General features: G+C 43.3%; 1 protein-coding gene across 1 annotated transcript; it reads right to left on the reverse strand.

Annotated features, from left to right (window-relative positions):
* Positions 1-981: 981 nt before the first annotated feature.
* Positions 982-17,564, reverse strand: LYPD1 (LY6/PLAUR domain containing 1). Its single transcript, XM_048309752.1, has 3 exons — positions 17,360-17,564; positions 16,146-16,283; positions 982-2,851 (listed from the first exon to the last, which is right to left on the reverse strand). The coding sequence occupies exons 1-3, from the start codon at positions 17,409-17,411 to the stop codon at positions 2,616-2,618; spliced, it is 426 nt and encodes a 141-aa protein (XP_048165709.1). The 5' UTR covers positions 17,412-17,564; the 3' UTR covers positions 982-2,615.
* Between the last annotated feature and the right edge of the window lie 636 nt (positions 17,565-18,200).

Below are 18,200 nucleotides of genomic sequence, written 5' to 3' on the forward strand. Positions count from 1 at the left end.
TGGGCAAAGAACTGAAAATGGCAAAGATAACACATTTACTGTTGGCTTGCCAACAACAGCCCTCCAGGGCTCCTAATCCAGTGCTGTAGGTTTAAGATCTGCTACTTCCCCATCACACCAAAGTAACTGCGACATTAAGTGATTGCAGAAGCAAGGGATCCAAAGGACAGCTTTTATTTGGTAGCTCACTCAGGGAGATAATAAATTCGTTAAAGTAAGTATCCCTTTCATGAAAAAAATTAATTTTTATTTTTTTAAAAAAAAGGCATTTCATAATTTTTCTTTGCTTGGGGGTACTGGTGGCAAGAACTTGGACATACCTTGATGAAATTTCAAAGTTATGAAAAATCTTTCTTCTATATTCTGCCTCCCTTCCCTGCTACATTCACTAATGAAGTACCATTTTCCTGGCTTCAAAAACCCACGTGCGCTATTTCAGAACGGCATTGCTGCAGTGACCTGTTCAGTGGGGGCAATCTGGCTCAGCCTAGAGGGGTAAGAATTAAACAGCTTCTGTGCTGCTGTGGAGAGCAGAGGTCAGGCATTGGATGAGGTTAACGAGGTAACACAGAGTGAGAGCTGCCCTGCCAGCGCACTCCCAGCCGCAGGGAAGCAGCCAGCCTGCAACTTCTGCTCCCTCCAAGCGTTTGCGTAAGGCACGGCTCCTGCAAAGAGAGAAACACAGAGGGGACAGTAAGCTGGAGGCTGCATTGCGTGCCTGGCGGGGGGGAGCAGCAGGAGGAGTGACTTTGTGTACCTGAGATGTCACACGAGGTGTCAGGATTTCCAGTGCTGACACACAGGAGCAGCAGAGGATGCCACTGAGGAGCCAGGTGCCTTGCTCCTGCTCCATCCCCTGCCTGGGAACAGCCAGGTGAAGGAACTGACATGTTCCTGCAGGGCTGCTGCTCCGGCCATGGCATCACTGCTGGGCCCTGCTGAACACGCTCCACGCAGGCAGAATTTTCAGACATCCAGCACTTCAGCCACCCCTTTTTAATGCCATTAGTGATGCAGCAACATGTATTTATATTTACATATAAATACAAAATGGTCAGATACCACATTTTAAAGCATAATTTACAATCTGAAACTGCTTACACTTTCATGACTAGGCTTGGGTTTTTTCTCATTTACATTCATCATTTAATTCCACTGGAATTTGATTTTTAAGAAAGCCCAACATCTCTTAATTACCATAAAAAGATCCATACACATTTTACTTAAAAATAGCTTCTGTAAGAGGAAATCTACCAAAAATAACACGAAATATATTATTATGCATACATTTTCTTTTTTGTAAAGTACAAACAAGAATCTGATCTCTTCTGGGTATTGCCTGATCTAATATGGCTATAAGGTTCTATTTATTTTGTTTGTTTTTCAAAGTAAAGGGAAAGACAGAAGAAATGTAAGAGCACAACCCAAAATAAAAATGCATTCTTTCCAAAGACACAGATGATCAGAGAAAGAACACTTTGAAAACTAATAAATGACAACAGGTACAAAGAAACACCATCCAAGCGCTATGCAGTGTTTTGTCTGAGCATGTGCCGCAGTGACCTTGTAACAGTTATTAAAAACAACAAACAAAAAATGCTACTGGCAGAAAAAGCTGTCAAGCAAAACACTGAAAAATTGGTACCATTTCCTAAGAAGTGCAGAACTGATAGCATTTTATGTGTCTTCCCCCACGTATGCAGACCTTTCTTGCTCTCTCTGCCCGCAGGACTGATCATTGCCACTCTGGCGATTTGCTGGATGCCAAACCAGGTCAGAAGGATCATGTCAGCTGCTAAACCAAAGCAGGACTGGACCATCCCCTACTTCAAAGCCTACATCACCCTCCTTCCCATCGCCGACATCTTCTTCTACCTCAGCTCGGTGGTGAACCCGCTGCTGTACAACATCTCCTCTCAGCAGTTCCGCAGCGTGTTCCTGCAGGTGCTGTGCTGCCGCCTCACCCTGCAGCATGCCAACAGGGAGAGGTTCCTCAGGGCCAACCAGAGCTCCGGGGCACGGAGCACCCGCTCCCTGCGCCCGCTGCTCATCATGTCCTCCAGGCGCGGTTCTTCCACCAAGGGCAACACCAAAGTTTTCCTGAGCACCTTCCAGAAGGAGCCCACGCCTGGCTGCAGCCCACAGGAGCCGGGTCCTGCACCAGCAGATCCCAGCCTGGAAGCGGTGCCCCTGGAGCCTGGCTTAGAGCCCCGTCCGGGCGCACAGAACGGCCTTTGTGAACATCAAGCATGACTTCATAAGGCAAAGTTAATGCTTAGCAATGAGCTTAAAAACATGGAAACTGAAATGATCGAGGAAAGTGACTGCATCACAAAAGGAGTAACACGGATGGATTTGTTTCCAGTTATGCAGAAGGAACAGGAGTTCTGTATCCTGCTGGGATTTTTAAGTGCACACTGGAAACTCAATCTGCTAACTGAACTCATTAGCTGACAAAAATTTCAGCCCCTCTTCTCCACACAACCACTGAACTTTCCTCGCTGTTGACAGGGATTTGGAAACAAACAGAAAATAATTGCAGCATCTTTGAAGAAAGGAGGATGAAGGAAAAATTGTGTCAGGGCAGAAAAAAACCAAAACAACTTGCTTGAAGATTAGCAGTACAAAAACAACAAAGCAAATTTAAGAAGCAGAAGAGTGGTTATTACGTGTGCCCTCGGCACCACGGCAGAATTCCCCCTCTTCTTGGGCCGGGGTCCATTGCAGAGCGGGGTGTTGCAGCAGCTGATGCAGACAGAGTTCACCTTGCCAGGAGAGCAGAAGGACTGGTAGCCAGCAGAGGCGATCAGACACGCTGCCGAGGAGGCACAGGACTTGCGGTACATGATTCCTGTGACACAGAACAAGGGTTACTCCATTTGATGGGAACACTTTACAGCAGGATTCATGCTCAAAAACTGCTGCAAACCCAGTTTGCACCCCCAAAGCGCTGCTGGTGCTTAGGGCAGACACCTCAGCAGTGACAGGACCGGCAGCCCTGCCCTGCAGGAGCACCACAGTTGCTCTCCTTTGGGTTTCTCTGTAGTTTGATTCTGGTTGGAACCAAAAATATTACAGACTTAATTTGCATAACGTATATCAAATGATGCATTTTATAACTGGAATTCTTCATCTTTCAGAATGAACTGTAGGAATAGCTGTAACTGAAATGCAATTAGTGAGAAAATTAGTTTTGTTTCTATTGCTGAACATGTCTGAGTTAAGGTGTCTAAGTAATTACAGCTTTCTATGCTCTTAATTTGTCTTTTGAGAGTTTTTTTTCCTTTTCTTGTTCCATTGCCACACACAGACAAGTAACCAAGAGTAAAAAGAGGATGATTATCAGCAAAACTTTCATCCTCCTCCCTCCCCTTTTAAATTCTTTTTTAAAAGAAGAACTAGAAGTACTTTTCCAGGTAATCTCAGTTCTTGCTTGTCTTTGAAGTTTAATACCCTCAATAACAAAAATTTCCATTTCTATAGACGTGTCTTTTTTGAATTGAAAGTCTTCCCTTTTGGAATGTAATTTAAGTTAGTTTTAATTAATAAGCTAATTTATAATTTATCAAATTGTTTTTAACAGAAAAAAGTACATTCTGATGCACATAGATGTTATTTGAACATGGTTTATAAAGGCTTTAAAATACACAGTTGTATTTTCTTCTGTCACAGAGGAAAATGGCTATGGCAGTTTCCCCTCTCATTACTCCAAAATTTTCCTGCAAGTGATACAGTCGAAATTGTGTCTTAGAAAAACATACACATAATAGAAATAGATAATGGAGGCTTGCTTGCTTGTAGCTACAAAAAGAGGTAGGGATATTCCTAAGGACGATAAAAATCACTATTCTTTTTGAATATGGGATTTTCAAAATGCTTTTATTTTTTTCCTCCTGAAAAGCAAAGGAACAGGATTCCCTTGGAGAATGGTGCCTCTGCATCTTGTGGCACAGCCCTGGAATGTTTTTAAATGCACAGTGATTGAGACTTTTTTTGGAGGGTGTGAGGTGGGAATATGACCCACAGTTTCTGGACTTACAGTACCTGCAGATACTTATTCAGTTCCCAGGGACATAATAACCACTACAGCACCTCCATGGTCCAGGAAAAACCTCTGTAAAATGGCATCAGTCACTGCACCTCTGAGTGCTGCGAGTAGCAGCAGAACACCCTTTATTTGGTCTGTGCTCAGAAAGAAGGATTTCCTGTCTTCAGAGACTTTTAATTAAAGCAATTCTTTTATATTGTCACAACACTGCTGCCATCCCAACAATGCAGGGGTTTCCTTGTTTTGTGTTCTCCCTCTGCAAATCTGAACTCTGAAACATGTTTTTAGGCTATCTATCTCGTTAAACTTATGAAAAAAAGCCCTCAAGTGAGTGTTAAATCTTCCTCTGTCTCTAGTGAGCTTCAATCAATCAACACAGCAGGTAGAGCCTTTTCTCAAGGAAGAGGAGCTGTGGGCTGTTCTCCCTGTAACAGCAAAGGCACACAGATCAAGCAATGCAATCTTTATTACTACAGTTTGCAAAAAGAAGGGAGTTCTGTCTCTGCTGACAAACCACCGCTGTCAAGGAGCCTCAGTGGTGCTGCCACTGCTCGGCTTTACAACACTGAAATCTCGGCTTGTTCCCCAAAAAGACCTGGTGCTTTGTCCATGTTACTCCTGCAGTCTTCCCAGAGCAGAGACAGATATGACCCTCCCCATAGTTACAATTAATTCTTTTCCTTCCCCTTCCCTCTTGGGAAAGGACTCCTGTATTCAATTAAACCAGGCACAGTGACTGTTCTCTGTTCCCTAATCCCACATCTCCCCATCACAGATATTTCCCTGAGCTACGAACACCAACCAAACTCCACTACTCCTCAGTCTGCCATATGAACAGCAGTGAATTTGACTGTCCCTTCAAAGGCCAAACCTCTAAAAAGCTTTTGACACTGGCAGATTTCCTATTCTTATTATTTTATAGATCACTCTCTTCCTGCCGTTTCCTTTTCACAGGTTTCCTGCAAAGCCCTGTTCACAATTTGAACCAGTGATTTATTAGTTTGGGTCCCTGAAATATCACACTTTGCACTTCTCCCATAGATTAGGAGGCTAGAATTGTTCAGTGCTGTGAACAATTAGATGATGCCTGCTGAGGTATGGTTTTCACCAAGCAGCTCTAGGAAACCTCTCCTGCAAAAAATCAAAGTCCTGCAGCTTAAGTCCACGTGTTTACAACAGCTCTGTTCTCCAGGATCAATTCCATAGAACAACCCTGAGCTCCTTTTGAAGACAAAACACAGTATTCCTGTACAGTCTGAAATTTTCAAGAACAGATGTACCATGTTCACACCTAAATAGAGAGAATAATCTGACTAGTAGCAAAATCCCCTTCTAACACTTCTCCAGTGGCTTTTCTGTAAATGCCTTACGATAGGAAATTCCACGCCCAAATGATTTATTCCCACTCCCATTTCTAGTAATCTAGAAAGAGTTTTTCATAAAAAACTCAGCATTTCCATCAGGTTTTCAATAGCTCCTTTGCTAATAACATATCCTTCCCATCCAAGGTTTTTTTCTCTAAGTACAGATAGATTCTCTTGATCTCACAAACCAGCTGCTATCCCACTAAGTGCTTTTTACAAAGCACCAGATATGAACCAAGCTTGATCAGCATAGAAAGGCTGTGCTCTCTCTCTGGTTCTGCAGTGTCTTGACAGGAAGACACGGTGCAAACCGGCACAGAAGTTGGTGGAAAAAGAGGGAATATTAGCACTGCAGGAGTGACATTTTTAAAACACTTGTGCCGTCACTCCACTTACTCTTAACCCTTCTTCCTATCATAATTCTGGTAGGAAATACAGTCAATACAACTGACTTCCATGATCTAATGGCAGGGACACCATCTCCTCGCTCCAACAAGCAGGATAATGGAGCCCAGTAACTTCAGCTCACCCTCTGAGTTCAGCCAGGACAGCAGCCTCCTCTCTGGGTTACACTCAGAGATCTCTCCTCAAACTCCTCCTCTGCAGCATTGCTGAGCCAGTTCCAAAACGATTCCCAAGCTCTCCCTGAATCATTTGCCACCAGCAGCCTGAACTGCAGACGGTTCTTCAAAGTGGTTATCTGCCTCATAAGACTCATACCACAGACATAACTGCTAATTACTGGGTATTCTTGCCTGAGCAATCAGCTTGATGCATTCATTAACATATCACCCAGAAAAATAACTGCAAACATTTCTGGAAGCTTTTCTTCTACCTCAGATTGTTCTGAGTCGCTGGCTAGGCACGGAGACTTCACATTTTTATACTCTGCTTTTACTGGGATGGGATCATTCCCAGATACCCACCCCCAACAAGTGACACTAGTGATCAATTAGCATATTTACTACTACTCAGTTAGCATATTTATTGCCCAATTACTTGATGGATGAGAACAGAGTAATTTGTCCTTTCTCACAAATTCAGCAGTCCCCAAACACCAGTTTAGGTACCATAAAGATGTATGGTACCACGAAGCACCTGCTACTGACCAACAGATTTTCCTTCCTTTTGGCTTCAAGGTTTGTGGGACGCAGTTCAAGTACTTTCAAGAAGAGACAACATGCTAATATCCCACATCCTCTCCTGTCACATATACTTACTGCAGCTATGATTGTTTTCAGGGCTTTTTTTTAAGGCAGATTTGGGCTTAAATTTGGCGTTGAAAATTTATTTCTAGACTAAGCAACTTGCCCATTGTTACACCTCTCTGTGCCCCACAAGACAGTGTCAACTACTATTTCTGCCTTGTTCTTTGCAATGAAGGAATGAGTGTAAATCTTAAGGCTTTTCTATAGTTCCTGCTTGCAATATTTATTTTCTCAGCTAGATCCAGTCTAGTCCTGTGCATCTGCACTCTGGCACTGTTTTGGCCACACGCAGGTGCATTCTGTCTTGATTGTAACAAACAATTCAAGCAACAATTTATTCAAATTCAAAAGTGAGTGCTCTTCCCTCTACCCTGTCTGCACAGCCCAGTGCATTTCTCTTGAATAACAGCTTAACTTGTTACTAGGACAACCAAAGAAAGGTGACATCACACCTACACCCTACACTGCCTTTATGCAGAAGGCACCAGAAGATCCAAGGTTTTTCTCTTACTGATTGAAAAGTATATTATTAGACACCTCTGCTTCTTCTGTTCTAGGAGGTACAGACAAAAAAGATGCTGCGTAAGCATGACTCTCCAACTTTTAAGAGCCAACCACCACCAAAGCAGTGTGCAACTTCAGTTTGCACCTGTACTCTCATGAGTGTCCTTCAGGAAAATGCACACAGGGTCTCTGGAGCCAAAATAGGCAACCAGGATTTCACCTCTGAGATCAGTGACCTAATTTCCAAAAAGAGTTACCTTCCCACTCCTATGACCCAGCTACTCTGAAACTGCTGTCTGCAATGGCACAGCTCAGCAGGAAATCACAGCCCTGTCCTTCACCGCAGGACCTCATGGCCACAAAACTCTCCTCTCTAGGTTTGACTCCGTCTAGTGGACACCACCACTTTCCCCAACACTAAGTTTTCCAAGCCAGATGTTCTCTGACCTTGTGGACTGTGACTGACACTCCACTTTTCTAAAGAAAGCTTTTTCTACACGATTTTGTACATAACCAATTTCACAGGCACATGTGACGTCAGTCTTGTGCAGCTCATTCGACAAACAGTGCTTTAGCAAAATCCCCTGCACTTGCTCTCTGTAAACCTGCCACATAAATCTTCTGGAGCTTAGAAAGACGTTTATGTCCAACTAGGGACCAGCAGTGAGGCATCCTTGAACCTTCTCAAGACTAGATCAGGTGGTGGAGGCAAAGAGATAGCTGCAGAAAAGTTTGTATCCTAAAGTAAGTAACTGAGAAAGCCAGCAGGCAGATCAAGGCAAGTTTGAGGTGTACATTTACAGTTTTGACAGAACCTCCTTTAGATTGGGTGTTTAAATCTTGCCCATCTCTTCTAAGCAAAAGGTGGAAAATTGGCCAGCAATGGACCATTCATAGTGTAGCACACAGAACTCAGGAGAAGCCCCCCAAACTTGTCATAGCTCTTGCATTAGCATGCTTTCATGATTAGTACAGGATTTGTTTTGGGTGTTCTCTTAATGTTGCTGCTCATAAAGAGAAGTTGAGAACTGTGCTTATATACCAGTACTCCTGTCTTTTAATATCCTGCATAGTTCCAACTGTCTCATTTCACCAAAACTTTCAGTTTTCTGGTCTTGGTGAACCTGTAAGTTTTCCCTCTCATTGTGCATAGAGTTGATGTCTGCTCTGCCTGGCCATGCTTGCTTTGTGATTTCATTAATATATTTTGTTCTTTATTTTTTGCCCTAAACTGTCAATAGTTTACCCTGCACTCAAGTAAAATTCAGCACCCAGCTCTTTCCTAATGTCTGCCAAAAAATAAAATGAAAATTTATACTAGTGCAAGAATAACACGTAAACATGTAAACACCACTTTCTAGGGAGCAGAAAATATAAATGTGACTATTTCTGCATTTTACTGCATCAGTAATGCTCAAAATTGTGTTCATACTATATACAAATAGGTTTGTAAATTATGTTTTTTAATTTTCATATTAGGTTTTATGCCCAGCCTTTTGCTATGATAATGATTTGTTCCCCAGCTGGTACCTGTTCACATACATCACACTCCAGAGGTCCTATTGTGGTTTGCTGTTTTCTAGAGAAAGTGATTATAAACATTTTATCTAATAAGGTCCTAAATATCTTAGAAGGTGACTGAATATTGAAAAGCAGTCAAGCATTCTTCTGAAGTTGGGCTTCCCCAAACAATTTTTGTTGTAGTCAGATTATGTTTTATTGGTTTAAAATATAAATTAAGCTTCCTCAACACACAGCCTTTCAGCTATGGCTGTAAATGCAGTTACAAAAAAACCCCCAAAAAACAAAAACCCCAAATCCCAAACAAGTTAAGCAAATGTAAAATATAATCATATCCAACCATGTCCTGTGTGTTTCACTTCTCACTAACTCTCCTTATCCTTGTGGACTCCAGAGAGAAGGTTGAGGAGACAAGTGGTTTAAATAATTTGTACCTTGCCAGAAATTTTATCATGAAATTTTCTAATCACCTTGTAAGCAGCTACTTAAACTCTGTGAACTACCATGATTGGTGTTTTCCAGATAAAAAAACCCCAAGGCACTAAAAGTATGTGACTTAAAATCTATTGCAAAGCTATGCACACACCTCCTGATTTTTAATCTTGTGTTTTAGGACTGCAGCTATTTCATCCTGGTCCTCTCTTTGATGCATTCTGTAGACAAGATAAAAGCATATTCATGCCATTAGGCTCTTACAGAATACAAAATTCTATTAAAAATAAACCCTCAAAGGAAAATAAAACACCCCCCCCCCCCACCAAATCCTACCAGGTTCATTTAGCAAATTTGCACCACAATTTTCTATGAAAACTTAATATCATCACAAATCCTCCATACTTTTGGCACTTTTAAAAAGTTGCACATTTTTTCAGAAACTAACAGGAAGCTTTTGACAATGGAAGTCTGGTTTCCTCACTCTCCTTCTGACCTTGACATGACACCTTGCAGAAATTAAATCAGCTCAGGAGAAAACTGGACAATTGTCAACTGACAGAGGACAAGGGTTTAGATTACCCTGATATCTTTTGTAAGTTGTGCCTTCTAATTTTGGTGCTGGAAATATGACTCAAAACGGTGTTGTTAACAACAAAAACCATCACAAAATAGTGTTTGTCACTGCTAGCAAAGCTGAAGCATAGCATTAAAATGCTAAAAAATGCACAGGATGAGAAAATTAAGTACAATTGCTAGTGGTGGTGTTATCAAATATTTTTTAAAGCCACAGGAGGCTACAAATGAGAGGTCAAAGCTCAGCTTTCACCTGCATATCCGATAATTCTTTTGTTTCCTGCTGTTCTTTTTTGTTTCTCTGCTCACTAATGTGGATGTACAGTCAAGCACTAAAACATACAATATTCCCAACAAAGCAGGCTCACAGCCTTCCATCCTCTCCTCTTACCTGATACAAACGTATCAAGATCTAAATGTCCTTTGCTACCAAGACCTAAATATACTTGATCTTGGAGAGAGAGAGAGGTGAACTTGGACTCAATTTTCAGAATCCTGTATGAGCATTTTTCTTGACAATCCTTACGTGTTGAGATGAAGGGGAGCCACAGCCCTTATGTCTTTTCAAATGTTCAAATGTTACATCCTTGCAAAAAGTCACATAAATAATTTTACACATGAATAGTCTTGCTGCACCCAAATTAATGTCCTTACCAATTTCAGTGGAATGGCTCAGATATTGGCACTTGTCAGAACTTTGGAAATTCACTTCTTTCATATCTTTAGCTATTTTCATGCTCAGAGTTTCACAGCCTGTTCAGCTTAAGAGCAGGATTTTCCAGGGTTTTATATGACTTTTTCCAGTTTCAAAGACTTATTGGTAAGTTGGCAAAAACCAGTTTCGTCAATTTTGCCAAAAAAACCCATCCAGACTACAAAGGAAAAATGGAAATGAAAACAGTTTGGATTAATTAAAGCTAGCTTGCTTGCCAATGCCTTGATAAGGTCACTGGGAGCTAAAACGAGCGACAGGGACAGGCCTCAAGAAGGTTTGGAAACACAAACTCATTTGTGTGTGAAATGCAGGAGGAAACTCTTAAGGGAGGTTTAAGAGACATCAGGCTGTGGGCACTGTATCATCACAAAATTCATTTGTATATCTTTCATACAGGCCTGAGAAATAAAATAACATAAAAAGCTATTGTCCATGTCCTGTGAAAAATGAAATTCGCTGGACCAGATACCCCATCTTCCTTAAAATAATGCAGCCTTCATCTTCTGCACTTGGATTTTGTCATGACTTTCAAGTCATAAACTGCTTGAACTGTTAACTCCACTGCTGCTTTTCTTTATTGAAAGGCAGTCAGAACAGCAACTGCTGCACACTGTCATAATTTCTCCTTAGCTGACACACTTAGGTCAGTTCATTCCATAAGTGGCTGGAAATTTTCTGAGAAACCCAAAGATTGGAAAAAATTTACAAGTAAGGAAATGGCTTTGACATTTGAGAAAAAGTGTTTCTGAATGGTAATGTATTCACAGTTCCAAGTTTTCAGCATACAGTGAAAATTAACAGCATCCATTGTAAGTCTTTTATTCAATACCAAAAGTGAACTGTGTTCCCAATATTGATAATATGTCTTCATTTCATTGGGGACCTGGTAGCACAGTATGTGATGTTACAGGTACCAACTGTCCCATGAAAAACTTTAAAGTCTTTATTTATTTTTTAGAATTGTCAATGAAGATTTATTATATTGTGCTTTGCTTTGATTAAAAAAATCAAAACAAAACAAAAACCGAACAAAACCCCAACAAATTATGTTAATTTATGTTGATATGCTTTGACCAAGAAGTGTAGAAGAAAATAATAATAAAAAAAAAATCCGCCACCAATGTAGTGGATGTTTCTTACTGTTTCTAAATGGATACTGAGGATGCAGCAACTTCCTATAAAGCATTAATGCCTGCAGTAATTCTGGCAACATTAAACTTTGTTTGCTGTCTTAATAACTTTCTCAGTAAAAGTACACCAGAGCATAATTTTCCCTTGATATAAATATGCAATTAGTATTAGTACTAATGGATTCTATACATGAACACAGAAAAAAAGTACATGGTTCTGTAATCCTTGACAGGCACACATGAAGCAACTCAATCATGGCAAAACCAAGTAATAAGCACAGGTAAAGAATCTACCACAGCCCAACTCATCGTACAACATAGCCACTGATAAAACAAATGACTGGAAAACCAGCACTGGAAAGAGTTTAAAGAAATAGATAAAGTTATAATTCAACACTGAGAGGATGATCTTGCTCATGGTGTTCCCATGCACGGCTTTTAAACACACAATCACAGCAACTGCTTTAACTACACTGCAGAGTTATATACTAATTGAATACATTAAAAGGGCCATTGTACCCCAAACAAATAAGCAAAGTTTCTTATTGCAGATTAATAGAATAACTGGATTGTTTCCCAATTTGCTTGCAAAAGGAAAAATTCTTGATATTGTAAAGTATTGGCATTGCTACCATGGATCATTTTCTTTTCCTTGTGAAAGTTAGTAAAAGTATGTTCACAACTGCCTTAGAACAGACAGTGTATTGTTCAAAACATGCACATGGGCAGGTTTACTTGCAGAGAGTTCCAAGAAATTTAGACTGGCTACCTCTCTGGGCTGTCTCATCCTTCCTGCTTTATCCCTCTCTGATGTATCCACATTGCAAGTTTCATTTTGCCTTGAGTAGGTTTTAGATCAGCCTTTATGCTCAGATAGCTCTTCCCCTCAGTAAAAGGCAAGACTACCATTACCAGTGTGTTTTCCATACCATAGAATATATACAAAAGCATATACACATTATAAATTCATCTATACATCACCAAGATGTTTCATTTCTTCCCAATGTACTGTGGGATTTTTTTGTTCCTACATATATTTTAAATTAGAAATGTCAGTGCTCCTTCATTTTTAGAAGTCCATAGACTGGAAAGAGAGAGGGAAGTGGGAGCAGGGAATCTGCCACAGGTATTTCCACAAGGTATCTGCAAGTAGAATTATTGTAAGAACTTTGATCCTTTGTCAAACATTCAATTTACATAATTTTCAAACACCTGCTTATCCTTTTGAAGAATGCACTAGAAACTTATCCTTTATATTAATCTCTGTGGGGTGAAAAATGTCTTGGTACTGTCTTGAGTACCACTTTCCATTCTCATCACTCCTCCCACTTAAGGAAGTCTTCTTTTTTTTTTTTTTTTTTTTTGAGATTTAATTAACAAATTAGTTTGTAAAATTCTTTATCACAGGGAAAAGACTGTCTTGTCCTGTATCTTCCACTGGAGCAGAATGCTAACAAGCATAAAACTTTTTCTGGCAAAATTCTTAAATACAGCTCAGTCTTAGGTGAGAGAATATATTTTGGCATTTACTGCTCAATTCACTTTAAGTTGACCAAAGGAACAAATGTCTACCTGATACAACAAACAGCTGAGATCAGATGCCTGATGATCTAATTCAAAATAAAAGTTACTAACACCTGCTTTCTTAGCTGTTCACATCAAAGGCTGCCACAGGAAGAGCTGCTTTTTAAGCTCTGGGTTAGGACCATGCCTGAGCTGCTGCTATTTCTCACCTGAAGCTGTTTCTCCAGAAGCTGAGATAATGTTCTGAGAGAAGTCACTGACATCTAAAGCACTAATTTTAGAGACACTGAGGAGGAGTGGTTTGTTTAACTACGATCAGGCATAAAGAACTTTTTACAATGTAAATGGAAAGAACAGCACAGAGTTGCAATTTGCCACCGTGTTGCTCCTACTACTAGGAGTTTAACCCAGAAATGAAGCTGAGCCACAAAGCTGCCATGGCACAACTCCATGGACACCAGCAAATACCATGGAAAAGAGTCACTGGCCACATGCTGGCCACTGCACTGTAGGCAGAACACAGAATGTGAGCCAGTGACCCCTGTGACAGCAGAACACACAAATGAATGCCTCCTGCAGAGGAAGGGTGGCCCCATCAGGAGGGTGGGTACCTACTCACACTGTGAGCTTTATCTCAAACACTGCCTTTAACTCCTAAATAAGGTTTGAGAGAACTTGCAGCACTTTGCTCACTGATACAGCTATGTTTTATTAATGACAAAAATGGGTTAATCTACAGAAATTGCACTCCTTTGACTGTATTTAGTCAAGAGGAAAAAACTCTAATTACGAGATTGTGCTGTCAAATAAATGCAAATTCGCGTATTTCATATTCTGGGTTAAAAGCTCAAACTCAAGTCTATTATAAATTAAAATCAATACTTGAAACATTTCAGCTTTCAGTAATAAGCAACAACCAAAAGAATCAGGTTATGAAATATACTGGTGGAAGTAGAATGAATTATTAAATAAAACTTGGGAGAGTAAGGCATTTATATTGCACACATTTAAATATCAATTAGGAAAAAAAACAATAAAAAATGATGAACTGAATCATCTCTGTTTTACAACCAACCCACTCTAAAATTGACTGAGGGTAACAGAGAAACAAAGCTTGCAATGTAAATTTTATTCAGTTCGAAATAGGTTAAAAAATTTAATTTATTAACCGGCTGAAATTTACAGTCTCTGGACTTAAAATTAATAAGAACTGCATTTATAGAAGTAAATGAAATAGAACAGTGGCACCTGCTATTCACAGCATGCTAGTAACCTCCTAAAGGAAAAATCCAAGGATCTGCTCAGAGAAAACATAAAACTGCACAGAAAAAAAACCCAACAGGAAGTTTAAGAGCTGCTTATTTACTGTATTGCAAACCATTTCTTCACAGGAGTAATGGCAAATTATACATCAATGAAAAGGGTTCGAATCTGACTTTTTTTTCTGTGTCTACTACTACATCTAGAGCCCTCCAAATCACCACAGCATCCTTTCCAACCTCGTGAAAGTAGTACAGAAGCTGTAGTGTGGAGATAGCAAAGCCTTCAAGCTGACGTTTAGAGATACTCAAGATTTTAAAAGTACCTTGCAAGCTGTAGCTACCTTACATCCCCACCACCCTTTTCAAGTAAATTTGAAATAAAATAGTCCACTAAAAAATAACTTAAGAGTGACTAATCTTCCTTTAAACAGCTTAAAACCAGCTTTTTTTCCCTACACGGCAGAGGCTCTAAGTATTTCACAGCAGTGGTCACTGTGGATGATGTTACCCAGGATGAAAGAGTGCCAGCAGCTCAGCTACTTTTGATGTCACAGCAGTTGTTATTATTTATCCAGGACTGATTAGACAGCGACCTGAAGTTACTGGCACAGGTGCGGCCAGCTGACTGACAAGCACTGGGAAGAGGAATTTGTTAACCCAAGAACCATTGTTGCTGTTCAGGACGGATGAGTGCACACATCTGCTGGGTGGAGAGGCATCCTGCTGCTCCTGGAGGACTTGCTGGGAAAGGGCAGACTACAGACTACAGCTTGATCGACATTAACAGCGTAACTCACAGAACTCCACTCCAAAGCTGCGAGGTGGGCAGTCCCAGAGAGCAGCTTCCCCTTGAATGAGGGTTCTGAAGCCCCAAGCTGCCCTCTGCTCCCCAGGCTTGGCACAGGGGGCACGTCCAGGCTGGGACTCCCCAGTGAGTGACTGCTCCTTGTCTGTTCCACCCTCACAGCAGTCAGAGCAGGAGGCTCCACGAGCTCCAACTCCCACCAACACCCTTCCTGCCATCCCACACTGCCCCAGAGTCCCTAATAAAGTTCTCGTCTTCTACTCACGTAGAAAGCTACAGAGCAACACAGTAGTGTAAGACCTGAAAGCTCTCTCTAAATCTCAAATCCCTTCCATGATGCTGAATAAAACCCAGCCATTTATAGCACAGCTCAGAAGACAATAGAGGCAAGATGCAGAATCACAGCTCATTTCCTCTTGGACACACTGATGTCCCAATACGTTAACTTTAATATTAATTACAGTAAGGGAAAAAAATTCTTAGAAAACTGGTATGGCAAATAAATCTATATGTGCTCTTCTCTTCCTCCTAAACTCCTTTTTTTTTTTTTTTTTTTTTTTTTTTTTAAATCCCTTTCTCCCTTTTGCTTGGTGGTTTCTTTAATGGATTAAAGCAAAGATCCCTACACTTCCCTTAAGATGAACCTTCAGAGTATATAAATTGCCTGAGTAAATAAAAGAAAGGAGGGAATTACTAATTTAATGCTCTTCTATCTCTTGGGGAAAAAGCCCATGTAATTAACTGTAATGAGATTAAACTAACTTGTTGTTATTAATTTCCCAGTGCTGGGAAACTATATCAGAGACCCATAAGGCTGTGTATTAACCAGCTTTATCAACATTTGGCTTGCATCCTTCAGTTTCTACATCAGTTTTAAAGGAAAATGTTTAACTTCATCAAGTTGCAAAGCCACTCAGAAGTACAAGACATTGAATCTGGTCCCTTCAGGTAGGGACACAAGATTCATCTGTAGCTGAACACCATGAATGGGTGGAGCCACGAGCAACAAATGCTACCTAAACCAAGTAAACAGATGAATCATTATTAAATTCTTACCAAAACTTTTTTCCATTACTTCTTTCTGACACATATCTTGAACATTCACTGTACAATTCACGATGAACTCTGGAGAAGAGCAGTCATTATTTAGCTGGAACTCCTCACACTGGTAACACTGTATTTGCAAACCCAAACCTGGAACAGACAGAGATTTGTTCAAAATCATAGAATGCTTTCTGTTGGGAAGGACCTTAAAGATCATCTCATTCCAAGCCCCTGCCATGGGCAGCGACACCATCTGCCAGACCGTGTTGCTCAAAGCCCTATCCAACCTGGCCTTAATAATAGCAGTTGTATTAAAAAACAAAAAACAAACAAACAAAAAAACCAACAAAAACCCAAACCAAAACAAACAAAAACCAAAGACCGAAGAAAAACAAACAACCAACACGTGCCAGAAATCTTCCTTATCTTTCCCCCTTCGCATTTTGCTGTTCTTAGCTACTCAACAGCTCAGCCGAAGTACCCCTCTGACAAATATAAAGTAAAACCAGCGTGCCACCCGCTCAGCGGAGGCAGAGCGTTGCGGGCTCTGCTGATGCTCCTTTCCGCGGGGCGGCCGCTCCGGCGCTGGAGACGCCGCCGCCAGGAGGCGACGGGCACCGACACCGACACCGGCACCGGCACCGGCACCGGCACAGCCCCGCAGCCGCTGCCCATCGCCCGCCCCGCGGCTGCCCCTCGGCGCAGCGCGCTGAACGCCGCCCGCGCCCCGCAGAGAGCAACCCGGCTCACAGACACACTCCGGCTCTTATCTGTGCCGACGGGTTTACTTAGCTACTAATTAATTACAAATGATTTAATTACTATTTTGCCATGCACAATTAAAGCGGCGGAGCATCCTTCGCCAGCCGCCTTTATCATGCAAACGAGGCGCTCCGCGTGGCTCGCCAGCCGCGTTCCGCCGGCAGCTCCCGCACGCCTCGTCCCGCGGCGGGGACCCCCGGCCCGTGCCCGCCCTCCGCTGGGAGCGCCCCGATGGCACCGACCCACCGCCCGCGGAGAGGCACCGGCTGCTGCGGCTCGCCCCGCGGGCAGCCAGCGCTGGGGACACCAGGGCAGCTCTGCGGGGAGCGGGCAGGACGGGGGCTCCGCTGCCCTGGTCCTTTTAGCGCCGGTAGCAGCTCCGTCGAGGGGCTACGAGGGGACGGAGTCTCCCAGCGCCGGGCTGGCTGCGGGCGCCTCCGGGCGAGCGGTGCGGAGCCCCTTACCTGGCGCCAGGCACAATCCCCAGAAAGTTGCAGCGAGGAGGAAGAGCCGCATCCTCCCGGAGCCGCGGCCGCCGGGCTGGCGTGCAGTCGCGAAGGGGCATCAGAAGCAGAGATGCAGCGGAGGCGCCGCGCACTTGTGCCGCTTCCCTGCCGCCTCCGCTGCGGAGCGGCGCCCCGGGAGCCGGCGGCGGAGCCCGCCCTGCCCAGCCCCGCGCCGCGCTCCAGCCTCGCCGGAGTTGAGCGCTGAGACTGGAAGAAACTGTAGGAGAAGCGAGGGCTGGGGGGCGGCTCCCCCCTCCCTCCCCCAGCACCATGTGATGCCGGCGGAGCGGGGCGGGGATCCCCGCCAGCCGCCCCGCACCTCGCCGGGCGCGCCTCAGGGACGGGCGAAGTTCAGCGAGGGAGGGGAGCCCCCGCACCGCCGGGTCCGGGCCCGTCTCGCACGGCGCTGCCGAGGGGCATCGCGACCCTCTACCCGCCGGGGCTGCCCATCACATCCCCGCCCTCCTCCTCCGCTCCGGCTGCGGGGCTCGGGGACAGACCCCGCGCCTTGGCGCGACTCCCCGGTCCCTTTGGTGTCCCCGCCGGCCCGAAGCCCACAGGTGGCAGCCGGAGCGCGTCTGTGGGACCGCCAGGCCGGACCCCGCTGCGAGGCGTCGCTCGCCTCCCACAAACGCCCCGCAGCACCCGCGTCCCCGGGAGGGACTGAGGGGAGGCGCGGCCCCGCCATCCCCTCCTCCCAGCCCCCTAAAAGGGAATTCAAGCGTAACAAAAGGGGGGAAAGGGCGCGGTGGTCGCTACGTGCCGGAGCTACGGTCAGACCCTGCCTCCTCCGCGGACA

This window comes from Corvus hawaiiensis, chromosome 7, assembly GCF_020740725.1.
Source record: "Corvus hawaiiensis isolate bCorHaw1 chromosome 7, bCorHaw1.pri.cur, whole genome shotgun sequence".
NCBI classification, from domain to species: domain Eukaryota; kingdom Metazoa; phylum Chordata; class Aves; order Passeriformes; family Corvidae; genus Corvus; species Corvus hawaiiensis.